The sequence below is a fragment of the Pholis gunnellus genome (assembly GCF_910591455.1).
Source record: "Pholis gunnellus genome assembly, chromosome: 13".
Classification (NCBI taxonomy): Eukaryota; Metazoa; Chordata; class Actinopteri; order Perciformes; family Pholidae; genus Pholis; species Pholis gunnellus.
The window spans coordinates 18419168-18440806 of record NC_136540.1 but is presented as its reverse complement, the minus strand read 5'-3'; the positions used below and the strand labels follow the sequence as shown (position 1 = coordinate 18440806).

The window sequence follows — 21639 nt, the reverse complement described above, 5'->3', positions numbered from 1 at the left end:
CTACCAGCTGCTGTGACAGCAGGGTGAAGTCTCTGAGATAAAGACGAAGATAACACAATTAAATAACCTCCTAAAGCGACCTAACCTCATTCACTAAGCCACATCTACATCAGGTGTCATGCTACACATACCATCTTAGTAAAGGATACATTCGTGATTTATATCCAACCTTAACACCACTGCAAAATATGTTGATAAGCAGAATTAGCTGATATTGGTTATCTGCCAGGCACACAATAAAGTATTGACCTAAATACTGAAACAAGTGATGTTTAAGTATAAGGTAATTAGATTTGACTAGTGTGTCTACATGAGTCTGTCTGAAAATAAGTTAAAATGATAGCAAAGTTGTTGTAGAGTGAAAGTAGTGGGGACGCCTGTGCCCTTTTTCTGCTTATCAGAATGTACATACTGTACAGAAAGTAGATTGGCAAGTCACCAGTCCTATGAACTCACAGCACTCACAAGCACATTGTGTACACAAGGTAACACAATTCTCACACACTCCTCAGGCCTCTCTCAACATTATGTTTCCTTATGTTTCCAGCCTTGTAGGCACATTGTTATTTTTCCGTGATTGTTTCAGATTTGTTTCCCATCTTCCTTGTTATTTTTCATTGAGTATTTATTCCGTAGTCAAGATATTATTCATTTCCTTGTAAAATTCACAGGAAAGGGCGTGATCTTGTTCTCATGAGCATTGAGTCTAAATGCCAGGCATGTCGACAACGCCCAGGTGAAACTGGAAAACAGTGGTACAGTAAGTTTTTGTGTTACGTGTTTACGTGATTTGTCTCCCCACTTTTAGCTCCCACCATTATTACACACAACTGCTGCACTGTAATCTAAATGTTATCAAAGAGCAAAAGCTCAAATGGGGGTCTGTAGCCTACTGTGATCCTATTTTTTGGGTCATAGATATGATACAGCTGGGACAGTCCTAATATATGTATTTGGGTCACAGCATTCCCTCGCCCCACCCCTCCAGCAACCCTGTCATATGACACCCAACCCGTGATGCACTACGCCAGTGCCTTCCAACACAAAACTGGGCGTCTGGCTGAACTAGTTCAACCTCTGAGGAATGTGTTTGTGCAAGTCTGCTGTACTTTGCCCTGCCCCATTGCTTGGAGTGATTATGGACTGCCTCAAAGTGTTCCAGTAAAAACAATCTTTCAAGCAGGGCATAGTCCTAAGCTGACTCTATCGTCACATGAAATAGACGTGTCAGTGGCTCGGGGCAAGAAGCTTGAGGTGCGCACCTTTTGAATTTGATTGTCACATTCAATGATCACGTCAACCGCTGTGAATCGGTCAAAAGCTTGGAGGCTTCTAATGTAAATGTGACCCTTATCAGGGGTGGACTGATTGATTGGGTTCATTGTGTTTTCTTCAGCAGGGTCATTGGAGCTGTTTCTTCAGGCGGGACATTCAGTTCCACGTCAACAGGTTTCACCATAAACGCATCACCAGTTTCATCACATCAGGTGCCCGATCCTTCACTTGTTCACATCGACGTGACTGAAGTAAGGCCTCTCATCCCAGAATAGTCCTATCTGAACATATGTGTCCATCGTGATGGTTTGTTGTTGTTCTCTGTACCCACAGGATGGATCTCGTGAAACACACGGGCGGCTGCCACTGTGGGGCTGTAAGATTTGAAGTCTTGTGTTCCCCAGACCTCCATGTTTTCCATTGCAAGTACGGATATTAAATTAAATTACATTGTCCCACTGTTTTAAATTACAAATTGCATTTGTCACAAAGAAAACAAGGTTGTTTAAGACAAGTACATTTTTAAGTTAGGGTTCATCCCATCACGTTAAAGAGACTTCAAACAATACTTCGCTGCTTGTACACTTTGTATCTAATCAATATAAACTGATTTGTGTCTGTTTCTCCAGCTGCAGCATTTGCCAAAAGAAACAAAACCATCATTTCATTGTTCCAAAAAATGTCTTCACACTCTTAAAGGTAGCAAACTCAAGCAAAAACCTTTGATACAACTGAACATTTAAGTGAATAATTGCTATTTTTCTTATCTTCCAAGGGGTCCGATAATCTGACCACATACACGTTTAACACTCACGTTGCCAAGCACACCTTCTGTAAAACCTGTGGAGTTCAAAGTTTCTACACTCCACGCTCCAACCCTGATGGATATGGTATGACCGCAAACACAAGACAGTCACGACGTTCTCATGTGTTGTCAACTTACATTCTGCTGTGTTTACTCCAAACTAACCGCCCCGCTCTACTATATTTGTGGCATTTGGTATTTTCACAATGAGAGAAATGTGTTCTATAATGGATCACAGTGTTATAAGCAAACTACACTTGAAACCTAATATTGTGCATTATTGAGCCATAAGTTGTCAGTGAAATGGGCTGGAGACAATGGACGTGTGTGTTCACATGTAACTAACGGAGCTGTCCTTTGTTGCCGGTGTTTTCTCCCCAGGCGTTGCTCCGCACTGTCTGGATCCGGGTACCGTCCGCAGTGTCACAGTGGAGACGTTTTGTGGTGAGAAGTGGGAAGAAAGCATGCAGGCTCACAAGAGCATCAGAGACATGTCCAAAAACACAGCTGAGAGCCAAACTAAATAACACCACTGTGATGTAAAAATCGATTTAATTAATCAGCAGTGTAACAGAAATGCTGTACAGTATTTTCAACATATAAGATGAAACAAAAAAAAGCTCAACTCATTCAAACCCTAGTGTTGTTGTTTTTTTACAGTGTAAAGACAATAAAGACGCTTTTGAAGCAACAAACAAAAGTGTCAGCTTTGTTTACGGAAAGTGCGTACGACAAAATGTTCAGGCTACTTTTAGCCAATGAAAAAGTCACTGCGACCTCTACAAAAGCCACGACCATGGTGTGATGTTTCTACCTGCCGATATGTAAGTGAGATTAGAGTTTTGGATACGCTGATTACAACACAAGTGGGTGAGAAGTCAATGACTGTAAGCCCACAGAAAAAGGCCATACAGTAAGCCGTGCTACTGCTAAATATCTACCACTGTGTGTGTTTCAGATCATGCTGTACTGAGTGCTGGAGGGTTTTTTTTTTTGTGTGAGGCAAAAACACAATTCTCCATTTTATGTTCCTCTGTTACTACAGTAACTCGTCTTCAAATCTTGGTTGGAGTCAAAGTTTTCTTCCAAACTTCCAAATCCGATCGCTGTTGACGAAAAAAACAACAACTCAACAACAACCCACTGAGCTCGGAGAAACTAGTTCACGGCCCCTCTGGGATACCAGCCTGATGGGAATCATGAGATGTGATCGACAGAGGGCCGTGCAGGCTCAGTGAGGGAAAACCCAGTGACCATCACGGCAGGCAATTAGGGCGCAACGTGGGGACGGCGGCGTACACTTCACGGTGCAAAACCAACGGTCTGATGCAACTTGCTCGGTTTGGCCAAACCAGAGCAAACCAGAGCTGCCCTCCCACCTCACCACTTCAGGGACAGGATTTACTGCTGCTCTCTGGGAGCAAAGCAAGTCTGCTGTACTTTGCCCTGCCCCATTGCTTGGAGTGATTATGGACTGCCTCAAAGTGTTCCAGTAAAAACAATCTTTCAAGCAGGGCAAAGTCCTAAGCTGACTCTATCGTCACATGAAATAGACGTGTCAGTGGCTCGGGGCAAGAAGCTTGAGGTGCGCACCTTTTGAATTTGATTGTCACATTCAATGATCACGTCAACCGCTGTGAATCGGTCAAAAGCTAGGAGGCTTCTAATGTAAATGTGACCCTTATCAGGGGTGGACTGATTGATTGGGTTCATTGTGTTTTCTTCAGCAGGGTCATTGGAGCTGTTTCTTCAGACGGGACATTCAGTTCCACGTCAACAGGTTTCACCATAAACGCATCACCAGTTTCATCACATCAGGTGCCCGATCCTTCACTTGTTCACATCGACGTGACTGAAGTAAGGCCTCTCATCCCAGAATAGTCCTATCTGAACATATGTGTCCATCGTGATGGTTTGTTGTTGTTCTCTGTACCCACAGGATGGATCTCGTGAAACACACGGGCGGCTGCCACTGTGGGGCTGTAAGATTTGAAGTCTTGTGTTCCCCAGACCTCCATGTTTTCCATTGCAAGTACGGATATTAAATTAAATTACATTGTCCCACTGTTTTAAATTACAAATTGCATTTGTCACAAAGAAAACAAGGTTGTTTAAGACAAGTACATTTTTAAGTTTGGGTTCATCCCATCACGTTAAAGAGACTTCAAACAATACTTCGCTGCTTGTACACTTTGTATCTAATCAATATAAACTGATTTGTGTCTGTTTCTCCAGCTGCAGCATTTGCCAAAAGAAACAAAACCATCATTTCATTGTTCCAAAAAATGTCTTCACACTCTTAAAGGTAGCAAACTCAAGCAAAAACCTTTGATACAACTGAACATTTAAGTGAATAATTGCTATTTTTCTTATCTTCCAAGGGGTCCGATAATCTGACCACATACACGTTTAACACTCACGTTGCCAAGCACACCTTCTGTAAAACCTGTGGAGTTCAAAGTTTCTACACGCCACGCTCCAACCCTGATGGATATGGTATGACCACAAACACAAGACAGTCACGACGTTCTCATGTGTTGTCAACTTACATTCTGCTGTGTTTACTCCAAACTAACCGCCCCGCTCTACTATATTTGTGGCATTTGGTATTTTCACAATGAGAGAAATATGTTCTATAATGGATCACAGTGTTATAAGCAAACCACCCTTGAAACCTAATATTGTGCGTTATTGAGCCATAAGTTGTCAGTGAAATGGGCTGGAGACAATGGACTGGTGTGTTCACATGTAACTAACGGAGCTGTCCTTTGTTGCCGGTGTATTCTCCCCAGGCGTTGCTCCGCACTGTCTGGATCCGGGTACCGTCCGCAGTGTCACAGTGGAGACGTGTTGTGGCGAGAAGTGGGAAGAAAGCATGCAGGCTCACAAGAGCATCAGAGACATGTCCAAAAACACAGCTGAGAGCCACACTAAATAACACCACTGTGATGTAAAAATCGATTTTATTAATCAGCAGTGTAACAGAAATGCTGTACAGTATTTTCAACATATAAGATGAAATAAAAAAAAAGCTCAACTCATTCAAACCCTAGTGTTGTTGTTTTTTTTACAGTGTAAAGACAATAAAGACGCTTTTGAAGCAACAAACAAAAGTGTCAGCTTTGTTTACGGAAAGTGCGTACGACAAAATGTTCAGGCTACTTTTAGCCAATGAAAAAGAGTCACTGTCTTTATTAACAGTGAGCAAAACATCTCGTCATGTTAACTAAACTTGCTCCTACCACAGTGATCAGGGAGTTAGGCAGCAGAACACCTACAGCAACACAGTGACAACTTAATACACCTTCAGGTTCTTTGGTCCTTGAGGGATCATTTGGAATGTGTTGACGAACATGTACCGCGAGAAGGTGATGTAGAGGTAACGAAACCACAGCAGTTGAGAGCGGTGACAAAACATGGCATCCTGAAAAGAAAAGGTTTGTCTGATGTTAGTTGAACCCAGTTATTGCGAGATCCTAAGTAACAGCAGAGTGGTCAAAAAGCTATCTGCTGCTTAGTGTAAATGTATTTATACCTTCACATAAAAATATAAACTTGATGACACATATGCTCAACTGCAGCGTCGCCTCTCACATTTACAAACTGTATCTCCTCTCCTGCCTCTTCAGCACATGTACTGCACGAAGCCTCGTTAAAATGTGCTAAAAGCACGTGTGCCCTCTAAAAGTAGACGGTGACCTTGTCTTGCCAACAAACTGTCCTTTCGGAGGCTTACTTTGGCTCGCCTGTAGCCCTGTGAGCCGATAATACAGCGGAGGCATGAGGGCAGCAGCCAGCTGAAGGGAAGCTCCAGGAAGGAGACGTACTTCCTGAGGAGGCCAACGGTCACCAGGGAGAGCAAACAGCAGTCTGGGAGGACAGACAAGAGACCCAGTTAGCTGTTAATATGTTATATGTTCACTACAGCAGCGGACCGTTCTCTCAACTAGGCTGGTCTCTCAGTTTGTTCGATTCTTGTGACGCAAACTCCTGTCAGTAACATACTACAATGTAATACAAGGACACGTAGGCTGTTCCTCCTGTGCAGCATTTGTACTGTAGTTGTATGGCCCACACAGTCAATATGGTGCAGAAATGTTCCAACTATGACCTTTGTCATGCAGCAAGAGTTTGTGGGGCGCAAGAGGCTCGGTAAGGAGCAGCGAGCACAGCCAAGCAAAGGGGCTTATCACAACGACGTTGGGCCTAATTCTCTCCCGCCTCCCCTAGAGGCTGCAGTAAGACCAGTCGAACAGGTGACGTGTAAATGCGTGGTAATGAATAACCAGTGAGCGTGATTGATGACAGTCCTGCTGATTTTGAGGTTGCTCACTGCGGGGCTAAAGAGGGGCCCGGCAGCTCGAGGATAAAGCTTAAGTGGTTAAAGTTAGCTGTGGCCTCAGTACTCGGGTGATAAAATCTCCCTGCCATTCAACAGCAACAGTGCAACCGTTGGCATCTCGTGTATGATTAACCGCTCCGGGCCTGCTATGCATGTTTTTTATCGCGTCTACTCAAACTTTAAGGCGGGTGGTGCTCTGTAACCGGCAAAGTAATGAGCTCTGAGTCTGTTGCAGGCATGTTGCCTCCTCTCTGTCCTACTTTTACTTCCACATACTTGGGAGGAGATCATCATTAGTTGAAACTCAAAGACCAATTGGCACACGCTTTGATTTTGCCTCGACAGTAGACGTGTAGAGAGCCAGATGCACTGATTTTAACATTAGAGACTGAAGTCAGGAATGAAACCATCATATGTAGCTTGAGGTGAAATATCCAACCGGCCTCATGCTGCCACCAGCAGACCAACATGTTTGGAGGAGATGCGAGACACATGCAACCCTTTTGAACAGCAGAGGGCGCTGTACATTAACAAAAGAAAGAGTCAGTGTTTACAGCACTTTCCAGTGTTCAGACTGAAAGGGTGGCGCTACTAATGTGAGGAAGTCATTGTTTGTGCTGCTTAATGCGTAATATTTGACTTTTTATCTGAATATTCACATACATTCACAAACCTTTCAAAAATATCAACCTCTTTAAAAGTTTTCTTTTTTTGACACACCTACCATTGGGTACTTGTCCGGTGACAGCGAGATGGCTGTAAAGTGGAGAGAAAAGCAGAAAATGTCAAGGAGGCAAACGTTCATCGTGGTCAAAGAGATGCTACATCTCACTGACAGGGTTCGTGTTGGCGACCTCTACAAAAGCCACGACCATGGTGTGATGTTTCTACCTGCCGATATGTAAGTGAGATTAGAGTTTTGGATACGCTGATTACAACACAAGTGGGTGAGAAGTCAATGACTGTAAGCCCACAGAAAAAGGCCATACAGTAAGCCGTGCTACTGCTAAATATCTACCACTGTGTGTGTTTCAGATCATGCTGTACTGAGTGCTGGAGGGTTTTTTTTTTTTTTGTGAGGCAAAAACACAATTCTCCATTTTATGTTCCTCTGTTACTACAGTAACTCGTCTTCAAATCTTGGTTGGAGTCAAAGTTTTCTTCCAAACTTCCAAATCCCATCGCTGTTGACGAAAAAAACAACAACTCAACAACAACCCACTGAGCTCGGAGAAACTAGTTCACGGCCCCTCTGGGATACCAGCCTGATGGGAATCATGAGATGTGATCGACAGAGGGCCGTGCAGGCTCAGTGAGGGAAAACCCAGTGACCATCACGGCAGGCAATTAGGGCGCAACGCGGGGACGGCGGCGTACACTTCACGGTGCAAAACCAACGGTCTGATGCAACTTGCTCGGTTTGGCCAAACCAGAGCAAACCAGAGCTGCCCTCCCACCTCACCACTTCAGGGACAGGATTTACTGCTGCTCTCTGGGAGCAAAGCCGAGTGCCTCTGAGGACTCTGTTTGGACGACCTCTCAGCTATGTAACAGGCCGATTCTAAAAAACATGGTGTGTGAGTGTGCGTCTTTGTGGGGAAACATTTGGAAAGATGGATGTTGATGCGAATGTTTTCCTGGAGACTGTTTTACGATTGTGGAGTGGGCTGGTTTCTGTGTGCGTGTGTAAGCCACATAATATCCCTGAGGATGGCATCTTTAAGTTGAAAGTCTGTTTTTCCTGATGACAAAGCCTTAAAGTCCAGTCAGTACCTGACAGCTTTATGGATGGCTGTGTGATTGGCATGGCCGCTCACTCCGCTCCCATCGAAGGTCAGCACCTGAAACAACAAAATATCAAACTGTGTGGGTGAAAAGCCAGAACCTGGGTATCTAAAAGTGGATTTAAATAAACGGAGGCAGAAGATATTTCTTGGGTTAGTGGAAGGGTTTTCTTTGCCTGACTGTGGGGCTGCTTGGCAGCTGACAACTGATATTTAAAAGCCTTTTTTTTCCCTCCCCTGTGCGCATGCTTGCACACCAGAGGAAGCAAGTGAAAAAAACCGAAAAGAAATCAGGTCAAAGGGAAAGAAAGAGTGCTTGACTAAAGACTTGGCATTTGTTATGCTCAGGCATATTCTACCATGACTATGTCATTGCAATCAAGCCTAAGTTTGAGCTCCCAACCACATATTATAATTAACAAGTGAACTCTCTCCTCATTCTTGCTGGCTTGTGTATGGAAAAACAAGGGAACGGCCCAGTGTCAGACCAAGGAAACAAGTTATTTAGTTTAAGAGCAGGAAGAGTGAACTACTTTTTTTTAAAACTTTGTTTATCTCTGCGTGCTTTTGCTGAATGCATTTGTTGGATAAGACATGTTCCCCTGGCTTACTTTTTGGTCTGGAGGCATTTTTTGCTGCTCTGCCTGACAGGAAGGGAGGAGACGGTGTGTTTGTTTGTCGTCGTTGATAACAAAAAGAGATCAGCAACTACAGCATAGAAGCACCCAGCTGTGTGTGATCATCTTCCCTGAAGAACTCTGGGCTGCTGGGGTTTTCGTTTTTGCCCCAAGCTGCTGTACTTTCTGTTAGTTTGAGAGTTTGACTTCTTGTGCCGTTGTTGAGAATGAGCGGATGAAAATTCTTTGAATCTAAATGAACCACATTCCCACTAGCTAATAGTGCGGAACTGCACCGGGGCAGATAAGAATCTCTGTGCAAACAACACAATTGAGTACAAACTTTCCGCTGCAGCAGAGGCCATGTCCCCTCGTTTTGAAGGGAGGTTCAAGAAAAAAAGAAACGCTGGCTGACAGGATTATTGAGCAGACCACAGTGAAACTTGGATAATGAGCTTGAGAACTGTGGTGCCAAGATGTAAAAAAAACCCAAAACAAAATACATGGGTTTTTGTACACTGAATGGCGTTAACATCAAACAGGAAATAACTGAAAAAACGACTGTTTGTAAAGGCACAGATTCAGCACAGAGCTGAGCATACCATGTTGAAGGAGTGAGCTCTCATGTGCTGCACAATTAAAGAGGAGACCAGTGAGACGCTCCATTCTGCTTTGGGATCGTCTGGAAGTTTTCTGAAGGGGCAAAAAAAACAAAACAAAGGGACTGGTTATCTACCAAGCATTACAACAGTGTTTTACTGAGACACAAGAGGGCATTGTGTTTGCATTGTAACTTCACTGTAACTGAAAGTCAACTGTACACAACATAAGCCTTCCTGCATCCAAGCACCGGATTTCTGCAGTGCAGATTTAACCCAGCGTTTGAAAAAGGGCTGTTATAGAATGCAAACACGAGGGAGAGCTGGGAAGCCCGGGGGGGGGGGGGGGGGGGGGGTTAAGGGTCGGACGGCCTTTTGCATCGTCTTCATCTGAAACTACAGCCTGGAGACAACACAGAGCGTACACATCAAACATCCCACTTGGCCGGCTCAAGCTCTCGGCCTACTAAACATGCATGGACTCTCTTTTTTTGGCACAAATAATAACTGCTTTTTTTTTTCTCTCAGTTTGGAAACTAAAAGGCATCGCTTCGTACGGTAGTTCAACGTCCCCCTTGCACTCAAGAGAAACCAGCCACAAAAAGAAAAGTGCTTAAAAACAACCAAACTCACTCAGTTCACATAAAAAAAATAAAAGTCCTGCAGGTTGCATCGGAAGTGGAGTGGATCCAGTTTGTTCACTAGTTATGAGAAACACAACCAACAGTTAGGTAGCACATGGTGGCGTGACTTATATATATATGTATATATATCTATATAACGTGGGGGTAGGTGTGTGGAGAGGTGTCGACAGTTGTTCCCCTCCCCTTCTTTGCTAACAATGAGCCAGGACAGTTGAGCTGGTAGGGGGAAGTGATGGATTAGGCTGCAAATCTATTGGGCTGCCGGTGATGTGAGGGTCAGGCTTTGGTGTGAGGGGCGGGGGTCGGCTATGTCACAGGGAGGAGGGGTGGGGGGGGGGGGTTCAGAGATAGTTTAAAACAGTCTTTCATAGAGTGAATGGACTGCTTTGACACCAGTGACATGTCGTAAGGATTGTGTGTGTGGTTTAGAGTAGGATGGCACCGCGAAATGGAATCTGAACCAATGTTAAATGCTGCCTAAATTAATAAAACACAAGCTTATTGTCCTAATTTGTCCGCTTTAGACTGAAGGCTGAGAGCATTTTGTGAGAATTTGGCATAAGCGCATGAATATTAAGTATCTACAGTCATGCACTATGCAGCTTTTTCCCCCTCACTTGTATTTATTCACATTTTATTTGAGACATTTTGCCTTCTAGTTCAACAGCCGCAGCTAAGCACAAGCCTGCACTGAGGGGGAGGAGAAAAACAAGTTAAGAAAAATGAATAAAAGACAAGACACCTGACCTTTCTCAAGCAGGATGTGTCAGCTTCGCCATGGCAACAGTGCAAAATGTCCTAAAGTAACCTCCCCAACTCCCCCTTTTGTAGCTTTGCATGTGGATGTTTAATTGCTTACAGGCATCTGTATGCAGTTGTTGAACTTTGGCCCAGTAAGGATTCAGTGTGTGTGTGTGAGTGTGTGTGTGTGTGTGTGTGAGAGGGCTTGTTTAGTCTGGTCACATGACCACAGGCCTGTGAAACTGCCAGACGTCTTTCCGCACAGTCAGATTATGTGTCCTGTCTGGAATGGCTGAGATGCCACTACAAGCTGACAGTAGGCCTACGCCCACACTGTAATAAGGCAGTTACAACCGTAGTAACTACGATATACACGCATGATGTTTCACAATGATCCGTGGTTGCAGTCTTTTTTTTTTATTCACTCATCTTGATTGAATCTTGAATAAAGTTTCATGAAAACAACCACGGAAATAATACCGTTAACCACGGAGATAATTCTTTTAGCGTTGCATTGGATGTAAGTTGTGCAGAGAAAGAGCAATCTAATGTGCCGGAGTGACGGGAGAAGCTACTGTTTGACTACGCGGAGGCCAGCGTGTGACAAATGTATCGAGGATAAAAGCACAGCCGGAGGTCAGCGGCGAGGCTGGAACATCCCACCACTATTTACTGCGCCCCGCCATGCCCGTATCATTTTTTTTACCACTGATCAATGTATTTAAACTCTGTGTGGGGTTACGGTGTCAGCGAACACCGCTTTCCACTCCCAGGAACTAGCGCTGAGCTCTTTGTTTACATCCATGCAGAGAATTACATTAATCCAATTGAGAAAAAAAAAAAAAAGCTTCCAGTTCGTGATTTACTTCTGTGGTAAAGATTGTTTTCGAAATAAACTCCATCTGAAGTGTGTTGTCATGAACAGAGTCAAATTAAAGTGAGAAAGAAACGAGATGGGTGAGCTAGAGTGAGGATAATGTAGTGAAGAAGTGGTCGGATTTGCGCAGTGAGCAGCCATAGTCGAGTCCAGGGTGCAGACAGAGGTCAAGCCAGTGCAAGTGGAGAGGCAGCAGAGCGTGCTCAGATCGAGCTTGATCACAAAGGCCCCAACATGCACTGGGGCCCCAGATACTGTCCACACAGCTGTCCTATTCAGTGAGCATTAAAGGGAAAATCCTATTTTAAAACTGAATTCACGTGTTACTCCTGTTGATTCCGCGGGCTACGGTTGTGAGCGGCCAAGTCTCGCCCATATTGTGAAACGTAGCCCACACTGTCTGCTAGACTTTGGTTGTGAAGTTGAGAAAAAACAACTTCACAAGTCCAGTGGCTCCGTCACGCTACCCTGATGAATGAGATGATAGTACAGTAGCCTCAGCCCAGACTGCAATGAAATACACATTGACATACATGTCGTCTGGCACGTCTGGCTTTATTTTTGCTTATTTCTAATGCAGTTTAAAATACAATATCTTGACGTCACTTCTCCCATTAAGACAATGTCAGCCTACACTGCCTTTGCTGCGCATTTTGATGTGTTACCGCCAGCTGTGGATCATTGGAATAGTGTGAAACCATGAGCAGGGTGTGTATCGCATCATGTGCGTCCTCATGCACAAGATAACCAAAACAGGGACCCATTCATAGAACAACAGCTCCCTGCGGTTAAAAAAAAAAACTCCTCCAAGAAAGAATGTGAAACGTCATTGCAAGACCAAATGACTCATTACAATGGAGTTCATGCAAAACTGTTACAACAAAGGGAACAAGTGAACTGAAGTCCAAGTGTCGACAAGTGTCGAGGCTGACTCTCCAAGGTACAGCACACTTCCTGGTTTGCATTACAGAGAAATGATACCCATCTTGGCATAAACTTGTGCCAAATATTCTGAGAGCACAATCTCTGAGGATCTGCTCCAGGTTCCGTCACATAAAAATATCCCGTCTTGAGCCAGGGTGTTCATACTAGTAGCTATTGAGCTTGTTGTAGACATGACATTGTCTTTGACGACTTCACTGCTAAACACTAGAGACCATCGACAAAATGCACAGACATTTTTGTTTCTGTTCAAAAGTATGAGTTTCTACTCTATTCGAGGTGTAAACATGAAAAAAATGGACCGGCTACCAAACTTTTGCTCTGCATCATTCTTCGTGCACAATAAAATGAGCAGGGAGAAAAACAGGGAGAGGTCAAGACATTGGGTGGACATCTGCACATACTTGGGCAGAGAAGGTGAAGAGCAAGGCCAAAGTGTGGCTAGCCATGTATAGACACACAAGGAGGGAAAACAGTTTGGAATGACCTACATTAGCAGTGCTCCGAGCATTGCCAAAATGTATCCCACAGTCCTTGGTAGTTGGCTTCAGCAGACATGGACAAGAGGAGGAGGAGGAGGAGGAGGAGTGGAACAGAGAGGGGGAGCAACGACAGAGAGAGAGAGAGGGAGAGAGCTGGGTTGGGAGTGCGCGGGGCTCTCAAAGTGCTGATTAGGTGTGTGTTTTGGGCAAACAACAGAATACACAGAAAGGGAAAATGGGCTACACTCCAGTTCAGCAGAAGTGCAGACAGCACCAAGATCAAAGTTCAGCTACATTCTGTGTGCACAAGATGATAACACTGTAAAGTGTTATCATCACACACACACACACACACACACACACACAATGTTCTCGAGGGCAGACGACCTGGGTAGGCTGCCAGCTTATTACTGTGAGTTCCAGTTAGTGCCAGAGTTCATGCAGCTCTCCTGGTGAGCCAACATGTAGAGACTCACATGTAGGCAGCCCCGAGGTTCTTAGAAACGCAAAACATTTTCAAGTGAAGCTGCAGGCTTGATCCACTAGCGAAAAAAAAATAAATCCCCCCTTTGAACATCACCTTTTACCACTACGTTCTCTGTAACTTGACCTCGCCAATAAAAAGAGCCAGGAGACTGAAAGTCCTACAGCTGCATCAACAGCAAAAACGCAGAAGAACACAGAAGAAGAGCGAGTTTCCCAAGAATTTGTCCGACAGTACTGTTCAAGGTTCTGGCTCCCGGTTCTGCTCGCCGCTTTGATTGTGAAATGACAATGGTTATGAGTGAAGACTGTTTTAACTTGGAGGCATTTACAGACACACCGAAAGAACTATAGCTGTTTCTGTACATCTTTTACAGCATTCCACGGTGTTCAGTAAAGTGATTTTAAAAAGTCAGATTTTACATTTGAGCTGTCATGTTCCTGCAACAAAGCTGGAATGTGCTACAATTGTTTTTGTGCCACTAAGTAAAATGTTGCAGGCACAGATGCCTGTTTTCAGCTAATCTGAGCTACCTAGCTCAGCAGCTATGAATGACTGAGGTACTGTATTTGGGTAGCACCAACATATTTAATTCAGCACTGAAGAGGGAAAGAAATGTCAATTAAGAGGCAATTACCTTCCAAAAAATAATGTTAATTAGCCCTGTAGTCATCCAAATGCACTCAATTTCCCCTGTAGAGGTCATTGACACTGAATAATCCAGTTTTGCTCAGAACCAACAAACAGCCCAGTGGTGCAAACATTACAGGCTAAATCAAATTGTCATAGTTCCATGAAGGACAACTTTCTGTTTTTAAACTAAAATGTGAAATAAGTAAGTAAACAAAAAAACATAGTTTAAGATGGCTTTAAATAGAATTTAAAAATACGCTTTACTATACTCTTCAGAGGTGGATTCATACATAGATATACAGTATACTGTAGATAGATGGATTGGACTGATTCTAACAGGCAGACATGCAGACACTTGACTCATGAACTGAGGGCAGCATACGCAGGTTTTCAGGCACACAACTGAAATGTTGTACTTTGTATGTTGTGTATTTAGTGCAGATGGCTGCTTACTTATGGTCCACTATGGTGATTCTGGAGTCTGGTATCCCCAACACGGCACAGCTGTTGAGAAGTTCTTGTTTGCGCTGAGCTCCTTGATTGTAGTAGTTTCCTGTACATATTGGGAGGACAAGTTAGGCTCCAGATATACCGTAATGACAGAAGGATCTAAACGCAAGTCTAAATTATGTTTGGATGAAACATTTCCAATGATTTAGAAATACCATATGCTCTTTAGCTATGTACAATGCTCCTCTAACATCAGTTAAGTTGGATCTAAATAAAATACAGTGCTGCACAGATGTGATTTATGTTTAATAGGTTTTAATAGGACTGCAATGCCTTTACTTTCTAAAGATTACATTTGTACTTATATGTATCTATTCTTCTATGTAGCTCATAATTTATCATATTATTAGAAACCCCTTGTTTTTTTCCAACATGGTGGACACTAATATTTCTAGGCATTTCCTACAGAAGCTAGTTGCTCTGGAAATGTATTCACTATGTGCGATTGTCAGATTGCGCTGCTTCACCCTTCTTTTCATCATCATTTCAATCATCCTTAAACCTGAGACTGATTATGGAAATGCTCACTTTAGGATTAGATGTGTATGTGAGCTGCTCTTTCACTTTCCTTTACTTGCATGGTTTGCAAAACAGTTTATTGTTCATTCACCTAGTCAGGAGATCATGTATGAAAAGCGTGCTGAAGTTGATCTTGTGCAAACAATAATGTGCAGTCACCATACCTGCGGATAAACACAGCAAATGAACGTTGACTTCTAACTCAACGAGTCGTACGATCGTTGGCGCGAAGAACATGCACTCATCATCCGGATGCGCAGTTACGACCAGAGCGCTGATGTCGTCTCCGTTCATTTCTCCGCTTGATAAAACATTCATAACACGTTTCAACGACTTCACTAACGATCTCCGATGTCGATAGTAAATGCATTTGAGCCATATCAGATAGGATAAAACTATGAAGACAACGATGTAAACACTCATTATTTTGACCGTTGTCGTAAACAATCCGTGTGAAGACAAAAGTCTGACATGGGAATGGTTCCACATGTAAAAACACATCTACAGTCTGTCTGATATGAATTAAAGAATTGCATCAATAAAGTGTTACAATTAAATACAACAAAGTAATAGCTGCCAACGTTTAGGCCTACAATAGTGTGTTTTACTCACTGTCGCTTTCTTAGTTCATTTGAGTTTTAAAAAAAATCAAATGAGAACAAATACATTAATGTGGTACAAAATATTTTTCTGGCGTATTTGAATAAAGAGGACCTGTAAAATGTAGAGAAAGTTATACAAATCAAACGAAATGTGTTTTTGAAAAGTGAAAATAACAAACTCCAGGTACGTTGCCGTGTTTGAGGGGAAGATTTAGCTGTCACACCGCCTTATCCTGACAGGTATATAAAAAAAATACAAAATTAAAATGTGAAGATATTTATGAAAAGGGTTCAACAACAGTCCACTGAGTCTCTAAAGCTATCAATTATAGTTTATTGTACGTAAATATATGTTGACGAATTCAAGTCTCCCGTGGATTCAACCGACCGAGGACAATTTATTTTACCCTGCCAGGACATCGACCGACAAATGCGGCGCAGCCTTCAGTCTGCCCAGTCGTTCACAGCTCACAACCCGCGGATTTACAATCAACAATTGACACATATTTCTGCTTAGGGATACATTTCTTTCTCATCGGTATTTTTTCTAAATATGGGGTGAGTACATATCGCGGATAAGCAGCAAAACAACACGTCTAATTAGCACGCAATTTAAGCGCCCCGGTCTACGATGAAAATCTGCCTTGCAAGATGGCGACGTGGTTGAGAATTCAAAGGTGAAATACAGGCTAAGTTAGCTAGCTAGCGACAACAACAACATCTTAGACGTTGTCTTATTAGTCTGTAATGTTAAAGTAGCGTAACCTTTTACGCTGACGTGTATTGTTGTGCGTGCTTTTGGTGCATTTCCGGAAGAGCTCTGTTGTGGAAATAGACCCATCCCCCAAGATAAGCTACAAATCCAATTGCGTTTACATGACAGGATGGTGTTAAAAGACAACAATAACAACACGCAGGAGCCGTATTTATCGCTGCTAGGCCGTGTATGAGGCCATGAAGTTCACCACGGCTACTGGGTTTGCATGGAAACCAACAGAGACCATCGCTCATGCTTTCTAAAATTAACTGGACGAAGAACTTCAGCGTGTAACGAAAAGCTAACTCACCATAAGTCGTCTTTTTTTGCCTGAAACTGCACGCCTCTTTTTTCAAAATGCATGGAATTACTTTGGGAAATTAAAAAAAATGAAATGACAGATGTAGGGGAACACCCAGGAGCGAATGTACTGTAGCCACAATATGTTTTAAAGTAACGTTACATTCATGCGTCATGTCAAAAGATATGAGAAAGGGACAAAGGGTAAACTGAAAAGGTCCATTCATTGATTCCTATCATGGATTTCTTTGCAAATTATTACAAATACAAGGACACAAACTGAGGAACAGGTTGTGGATAGTCAGGTTACTAGAGCTGCAGCAGCTGCTTCTGATGTAAGCATATTAATATTATTCAGTTGCTTTGTATATTAAAAATCAGGGATTTGTCTTGCGAAACAGGGAGAGTGGCAGGCTTGAACCCAGGCCTGCATTTTTCTTCTTCATTTTTTCATTGGGAGCTCAGGAACAAACCATGTATTTATAAAGACCTCCATGTGACAAAAATACTCCCCAACAGCACCAGTGCAACACTTTTTTTGTGTTTCCTGTCTCATTAGCTGTCAGCCACGCTGGTGTATATTCGGTCATCACCCCATAGTTCCTCATTTTTAAACATTCATTTGATTTAATTTAGTCATGTTGTCAATTTCAGTTGATAGGTTAATTATCCTTTTGGTCTATCAACTTAACCAAAGACCCCCAAAGTTATGTAGGAGTAAATTAAGTTAATAAAAGAACCGAACAGGCAGCTGAAGTGATGCAAAGTGCTCTCTCTGAGCTTTTCTTTTTCTCGTTTTTAATTGCTCCTCACATTTTGACATTTTGCTTTGAGGGGATTTATTCTCTCTTAGTTTGGTTAGACTTTGCCTCACATGCACTGAAGAACCAGATCCATGACCTGTTTGGTGTTTGTGTAGAAAACACAACAACCCTTGCTTTACTGCTTTTATGGTTTACAAATGTGTGACGCAAAGTTGTGTCATTCTAAATGGGTAAAGGCTCTTTAATTTATGGTAAAAAAAAAAAAACACATCATCATCCACCAGGCACAGTCAATGTGGCTGGCTAGGTTTTTTTTTTTTGTACTAGTCACTGATGATATTTTTAGTGTCACTCCTGAAATTGTGAAAGTGGATCTCAAATTATGGGACCAAGCGAACTATGTGGCCTGCGGATTGAAATAAAATAACAGCTTCCCACCCTGGTTATGGTGGCAACGGTTGGTGCTTTTCCATCCCTGAAGTTCGCATCATGATGTCTTGGCATTGTGGCCATGCTGTAAATCTTGCAGACCAAGAATAAAAATGCCTGAGCCAGCAGAACACAGATCCCTGTGACAACACCATATCCAGTGATGCAGAAATGTTTCCTGTGTTATTTAAAATAGTCAAACCAAGTAAAAAGTTTGTGTTTGTTCATTTGGAAAGTACTGTGTGTCCACGCTTCCTGGCTCTGTCCCATTCTTCGCAGATTGCCGACAGGACTCTGAGCAGCCCAAATGAACTCGATCATTTCCTAATTTAAACTAACATGTCTGCTTAAATGCAAGCGGAGGATTCATGTGTTCATCTTGGATGAAATTCGAATATCAGATAACCATGGGATGTTATTCAGATGCAGCCTGATGGAAACATGAGTGGAAAGCTGAAACCGTGATCACTGCTCGTACGATTGGTCGGCACGACGTGTAAGGTTCACCTGCACCTTCCTACCGCGGCTGCATAGCTGAAGTTTATTACAATCTGAGGAATTTTCCTATGAACAAAATGTTAAGCTATGAAATGGCTACGACACACCCTGCCAATCCCTTCAATTAACAACAGGTTGTTAGAACAATCGATGAAATTACATGAACAATTGCGATTTTTAAATCATACAAAGGTATTTAAGGAAATTATGTTAACTATGTAACTAAAGTTGTATCTTCCAACTACTATTGGTTGGAAACCCTTTGACAGTACAAAGCATAGTCTTTCTTTTCATAAGAATTACATTAATTTGCAAATATTTGGAGTATGTACATAATTCTGCTTAGATTGTTTGTTATTAACATAAAGAGATTATCGATATATCTGCAAAATGCCTGCTGGCAATGTTTCTGCGGATCTGTTTTTAGACTGAGATCTGTTCTTTTCAACAATACCGACACAATTAGGTTCATACACCTCAAACTAATATTAAGATCTGAATGTTTGATGGACGGAGAGACTTTTTGTTATTACATTTTAGACCACTGTGAAGAACAAAACATAATCCAGACTGGTAACAAATTCGACATGCGGTCGAATCAAGTTATCTCAGTTGTCCGTTTTCGAAGAACAGGCCCTGTTCTGTCCACCCACAGAGATACTGTTTTGGTGTTTTCCAGAGCTGCAGCTGCACAGCACTGTGTCGTTTTTTTAATGTACCAGTTCAAAGACCATCCTTGCACTTTGGTTTAAAAGCCTTGATTTAGATTGCCACCGCTGGTGTATTTTAGATTTGATTCTCACTTATTACACCTACTCCGGCAATAAGGGGGGACATCAGCAGAGCCGTGCTTTAGGCCTGCACTCACCTGCATGGAAACAGAAATATTTAAGAAAAGTGATGCTGGACTTCTCTGACTTTTTGTCCAATAAGTTCAGTGTTTTTAACCAACATACCATCAATAAGGCTTGTGCCGCTCCCTCTTGCAGTGCTAAGTTAATGTTGTGCATACTAACTTGATAGCATACCAGACGCTCTATAGACTTCTCCTCTCTCTGACTGATGCTGCAGCACCACGTCTCTCAAACATGCTGTATTTCTAGTTTGATTTATTGCGAGTTGTCTGCTTTGTTTTCTTAGAGTCTTTCTCAATACATTTTGTGTTTCTGTCTCGGTGCAGGTGGTTTGTGTATCCAAACATGGTCTAGCTAAAATCCCTGCAGCAGCAGCAGCAGCAGCAGCACTGAGTCAGGATGTCCAGTAGCTCGGGCTACCCCTCCAGCCAGGGGAGCTTCAGCAGCGAGCAGAGCCGGTACCCGCCACATTCTGTCCAGTACACCTTCTCCGGCTCGCGCCACCAACAGGTAAAATTTCCCCACTGCATTGTTGCATTTGATTTTTTGTTTTTGTCTTAATTGGGCCAGCACTCTCGACACTGCAGGCTTTTGTGTGTTGACTTTATTTTACTTTTCTAAAATTGGGACAGTGTTTTACAGTGAAAGTAGTGACAAATGGCTCCATCTTGGATCCTGAGGTCTAAATTGATCTTTTTCTGCTATTGAGTGCAGGGTTTGACTTGAGGATTTAAGGAATCGAAACTAATTAACCATATTGGTACTGTACAAGAAGCACAGTTACTAAATACTATGAAATGGTTACATTTGCCTGTTTGTCTCGTGCTACATCTTTCCTGTAGTTTCCTACCCATCACTGGGTCAGGGTTTGATTCAAGGTAATCTGTTGTGATTGTTGTGTCGTCCCATCCTGACCAAAGATTCGAGCCAGATTGAGCCAGATTCCAATAAAAGCATTTGGAGTCAGGGTCACCGTTCCGCACAGAGCAGTACTGATGGCAGAAGAGTGTGTTGCATTGAAATGCACTAACGAGTAGAATTTGGGCTCATGGGATCAACCAGTTTATTTGTATTAAATCTATGAACATTGAAGGTCAATCGCGGCAGAAGTTCAGAGATATTTGGGCTGCGTCGTAAATCCGCGTTGGCGTTTAAGCTGAACAGGTAGCGTGTGTCCGCTGACCTGTTCACGGCTGATCTGCAGCTACACACACAGTCTGTGGTTCCGGCTCAGCCGAGCTCGTCAGGTTCGTTGTTTCAGTCTCTCGGTTGCCCAAACCCAGCTGCAGCAGCAACAGCATGTTCACTGCATCGACAACCTGCTAGTGACACGCTGCTGTTTTTTACCTGCTGTGGAGCAACACTACTAGTGTTTCTGTTGTTATTGACTCTGGTTTTATTCATATTTCAACTTTTAATAAGGCACTCATTTATTGTGATGAAAGACGTTACATTTTTAATATTGGTACAATTTTGGCATGTTTACAGATTTTTATATTAAACCAAAAAAAGTTTGTCAATTAAAATGTAGGCCCTAAATAAGATGAAGAAACGTCGGCGAATATTCTGGTCTCAGTACTGATCAAGTATTTGTGGTATTCAGGTCAATCATAATTATGTAAAGTTTGTTTGATATTGAATTACAGCTCACTTTCCAGTTGCGTGTTCATTTGACTGTTGTGAATATTGGATAATGTTTGTTGGCCATTTTGGACGGCATCCTTCTGAGAAGCTTACTTTCACAGAAAACGGTCAGCGGTACGTTTCTGGGCGATTGGATTGTTTGCTTAAATCTGGGACAAAACTGGAGTTATGAAATGTTTCCTGTAACTGCATTTGCTTGTTCAGGTTTGTTTGGTCAAACTGGGCTGATAGCAATTATGTGGTCTTTACCCAATAGCTCTTTGGATAAAAGCGGTGTATTAGAAAGAGTTTAATCAATTATCTTGTTATCAACAAGATTATTTTCAGTTTGACGGAGCAGTGCTACTGCTTTCAGTCATTTCATTGTGCTCTGATGGGAAGTTTGAAACAGGGCCGAAGTCTTGCCCCACTTCCTGGCCAGCCGGTTTTTGGCGGTTTACTGTTAAATTTGTTTTCTTTCATCTTCCCGGTATTTATTTCTTGTTCTAAGCGACACGGGCATCTTGCCCCGTACTGATAATACCGTCTTGTTATTTT

General features: G+C 42.7%; 3 protein-coding genes across 14 annotated transcripts in view; 2 read left to right on the top strand and 1 right to left on the bottom strand.

Moving 5' to 3' along the window:
* Positions 1-1138: 1138 nt before the first annotated feature.
* cenpv (centromere protein V) lies at positions 1139-5127 on the top strand. 9 transcript variants are annotated; one of them, XM_079171485.1, is made up of 13 exons: positions 1139-1254; positions 1397-1526; positions 1609-1701; positions 1905-1974; positions 2051-2165; positions 2462-2524; positions 2741-2904; positions 3126-3665; positions 3808-3937; positions 4020-4112; positions 4316-4385; positions 4462-4576; positions 4873-5127. In XM_079171485.1, the coding sequence occupies exons 10-13, from the start codon at positions 4021-4023 to the stop codon at positions 5016-5018; spliced, it is 423 nt and encodes a 140-aa protein (XP_079027611.1). In that variant the 5' UTR covers positions 1139-1254; positions 1397-1526; positions 1609-1701; positions 1905-1974; positions 2051-2165; positions 2462-2524; positions 2741-2904; positions 3126-3665; positions 3808-3937; position 4020; the 3' UTR covers positions 5019-5127. The 9 variants fall into 9 exon arrangements, with proteins under 9 accessions (XP_079027611.1, XP_079027614.1, XP_079027612.1 ...); XM_079171488.1 differs by having other exon boundaries at positions 1397-1487; positions 2462-2904; XM_079171486.1 differs by lacking the exon at positions 2741-2904.
* A 232-nt stretch (positions 5128-5359) lies between these two features.
* Positions 5360-15677, bottom strand: pigl (phosphatidylinositol glycan anchor biosynthesis, class L; the record flags this gene model as incomplete). The annotated part of the gene is made up of 7 exons (XM_079171482.1): positions 5360-5504; positions 5817-5950; positions 7147-7178; positions 8196-8263; positions 9426-9516; positions 14679-14778; positions 15419-15677. The coding sequence occupies 7 exons, from the start codon at positions 15675-15677 to the stop codon at positions 5376-5378; spliced, it is 813 nt and encodes a 270-aa protein (XP_079027608.1). The 3' UTR covers positions 5360-5375.
* A 609-nt stretch (positions 15678-16286) lies between these two features.
* The window catches only part of ncor1 (nuclear receptor corepressor 1), a 50943-nt gene continuing 45590 nt past the window's right edge, over positions 16287-21639 (top strand). For all 4 annotated transcript variants that reach the window (XM_079171715.1, XM_079171714.1, XM_079171713.1 and 1 more), the window contains exons 1-2: positions 16287-16414; positions 19785-19968. In XM_079171715.1, coding sequence (XP_079027841.1) covers positions 19858-19968 — 111 coding nt within the window. In that variant the 5' untranslated portion in view covers positions 16287-16414; positions 19785-19857. The remainder of the gene's footprint in view (positions 16415-19784; positions 19969-21639) is intronic.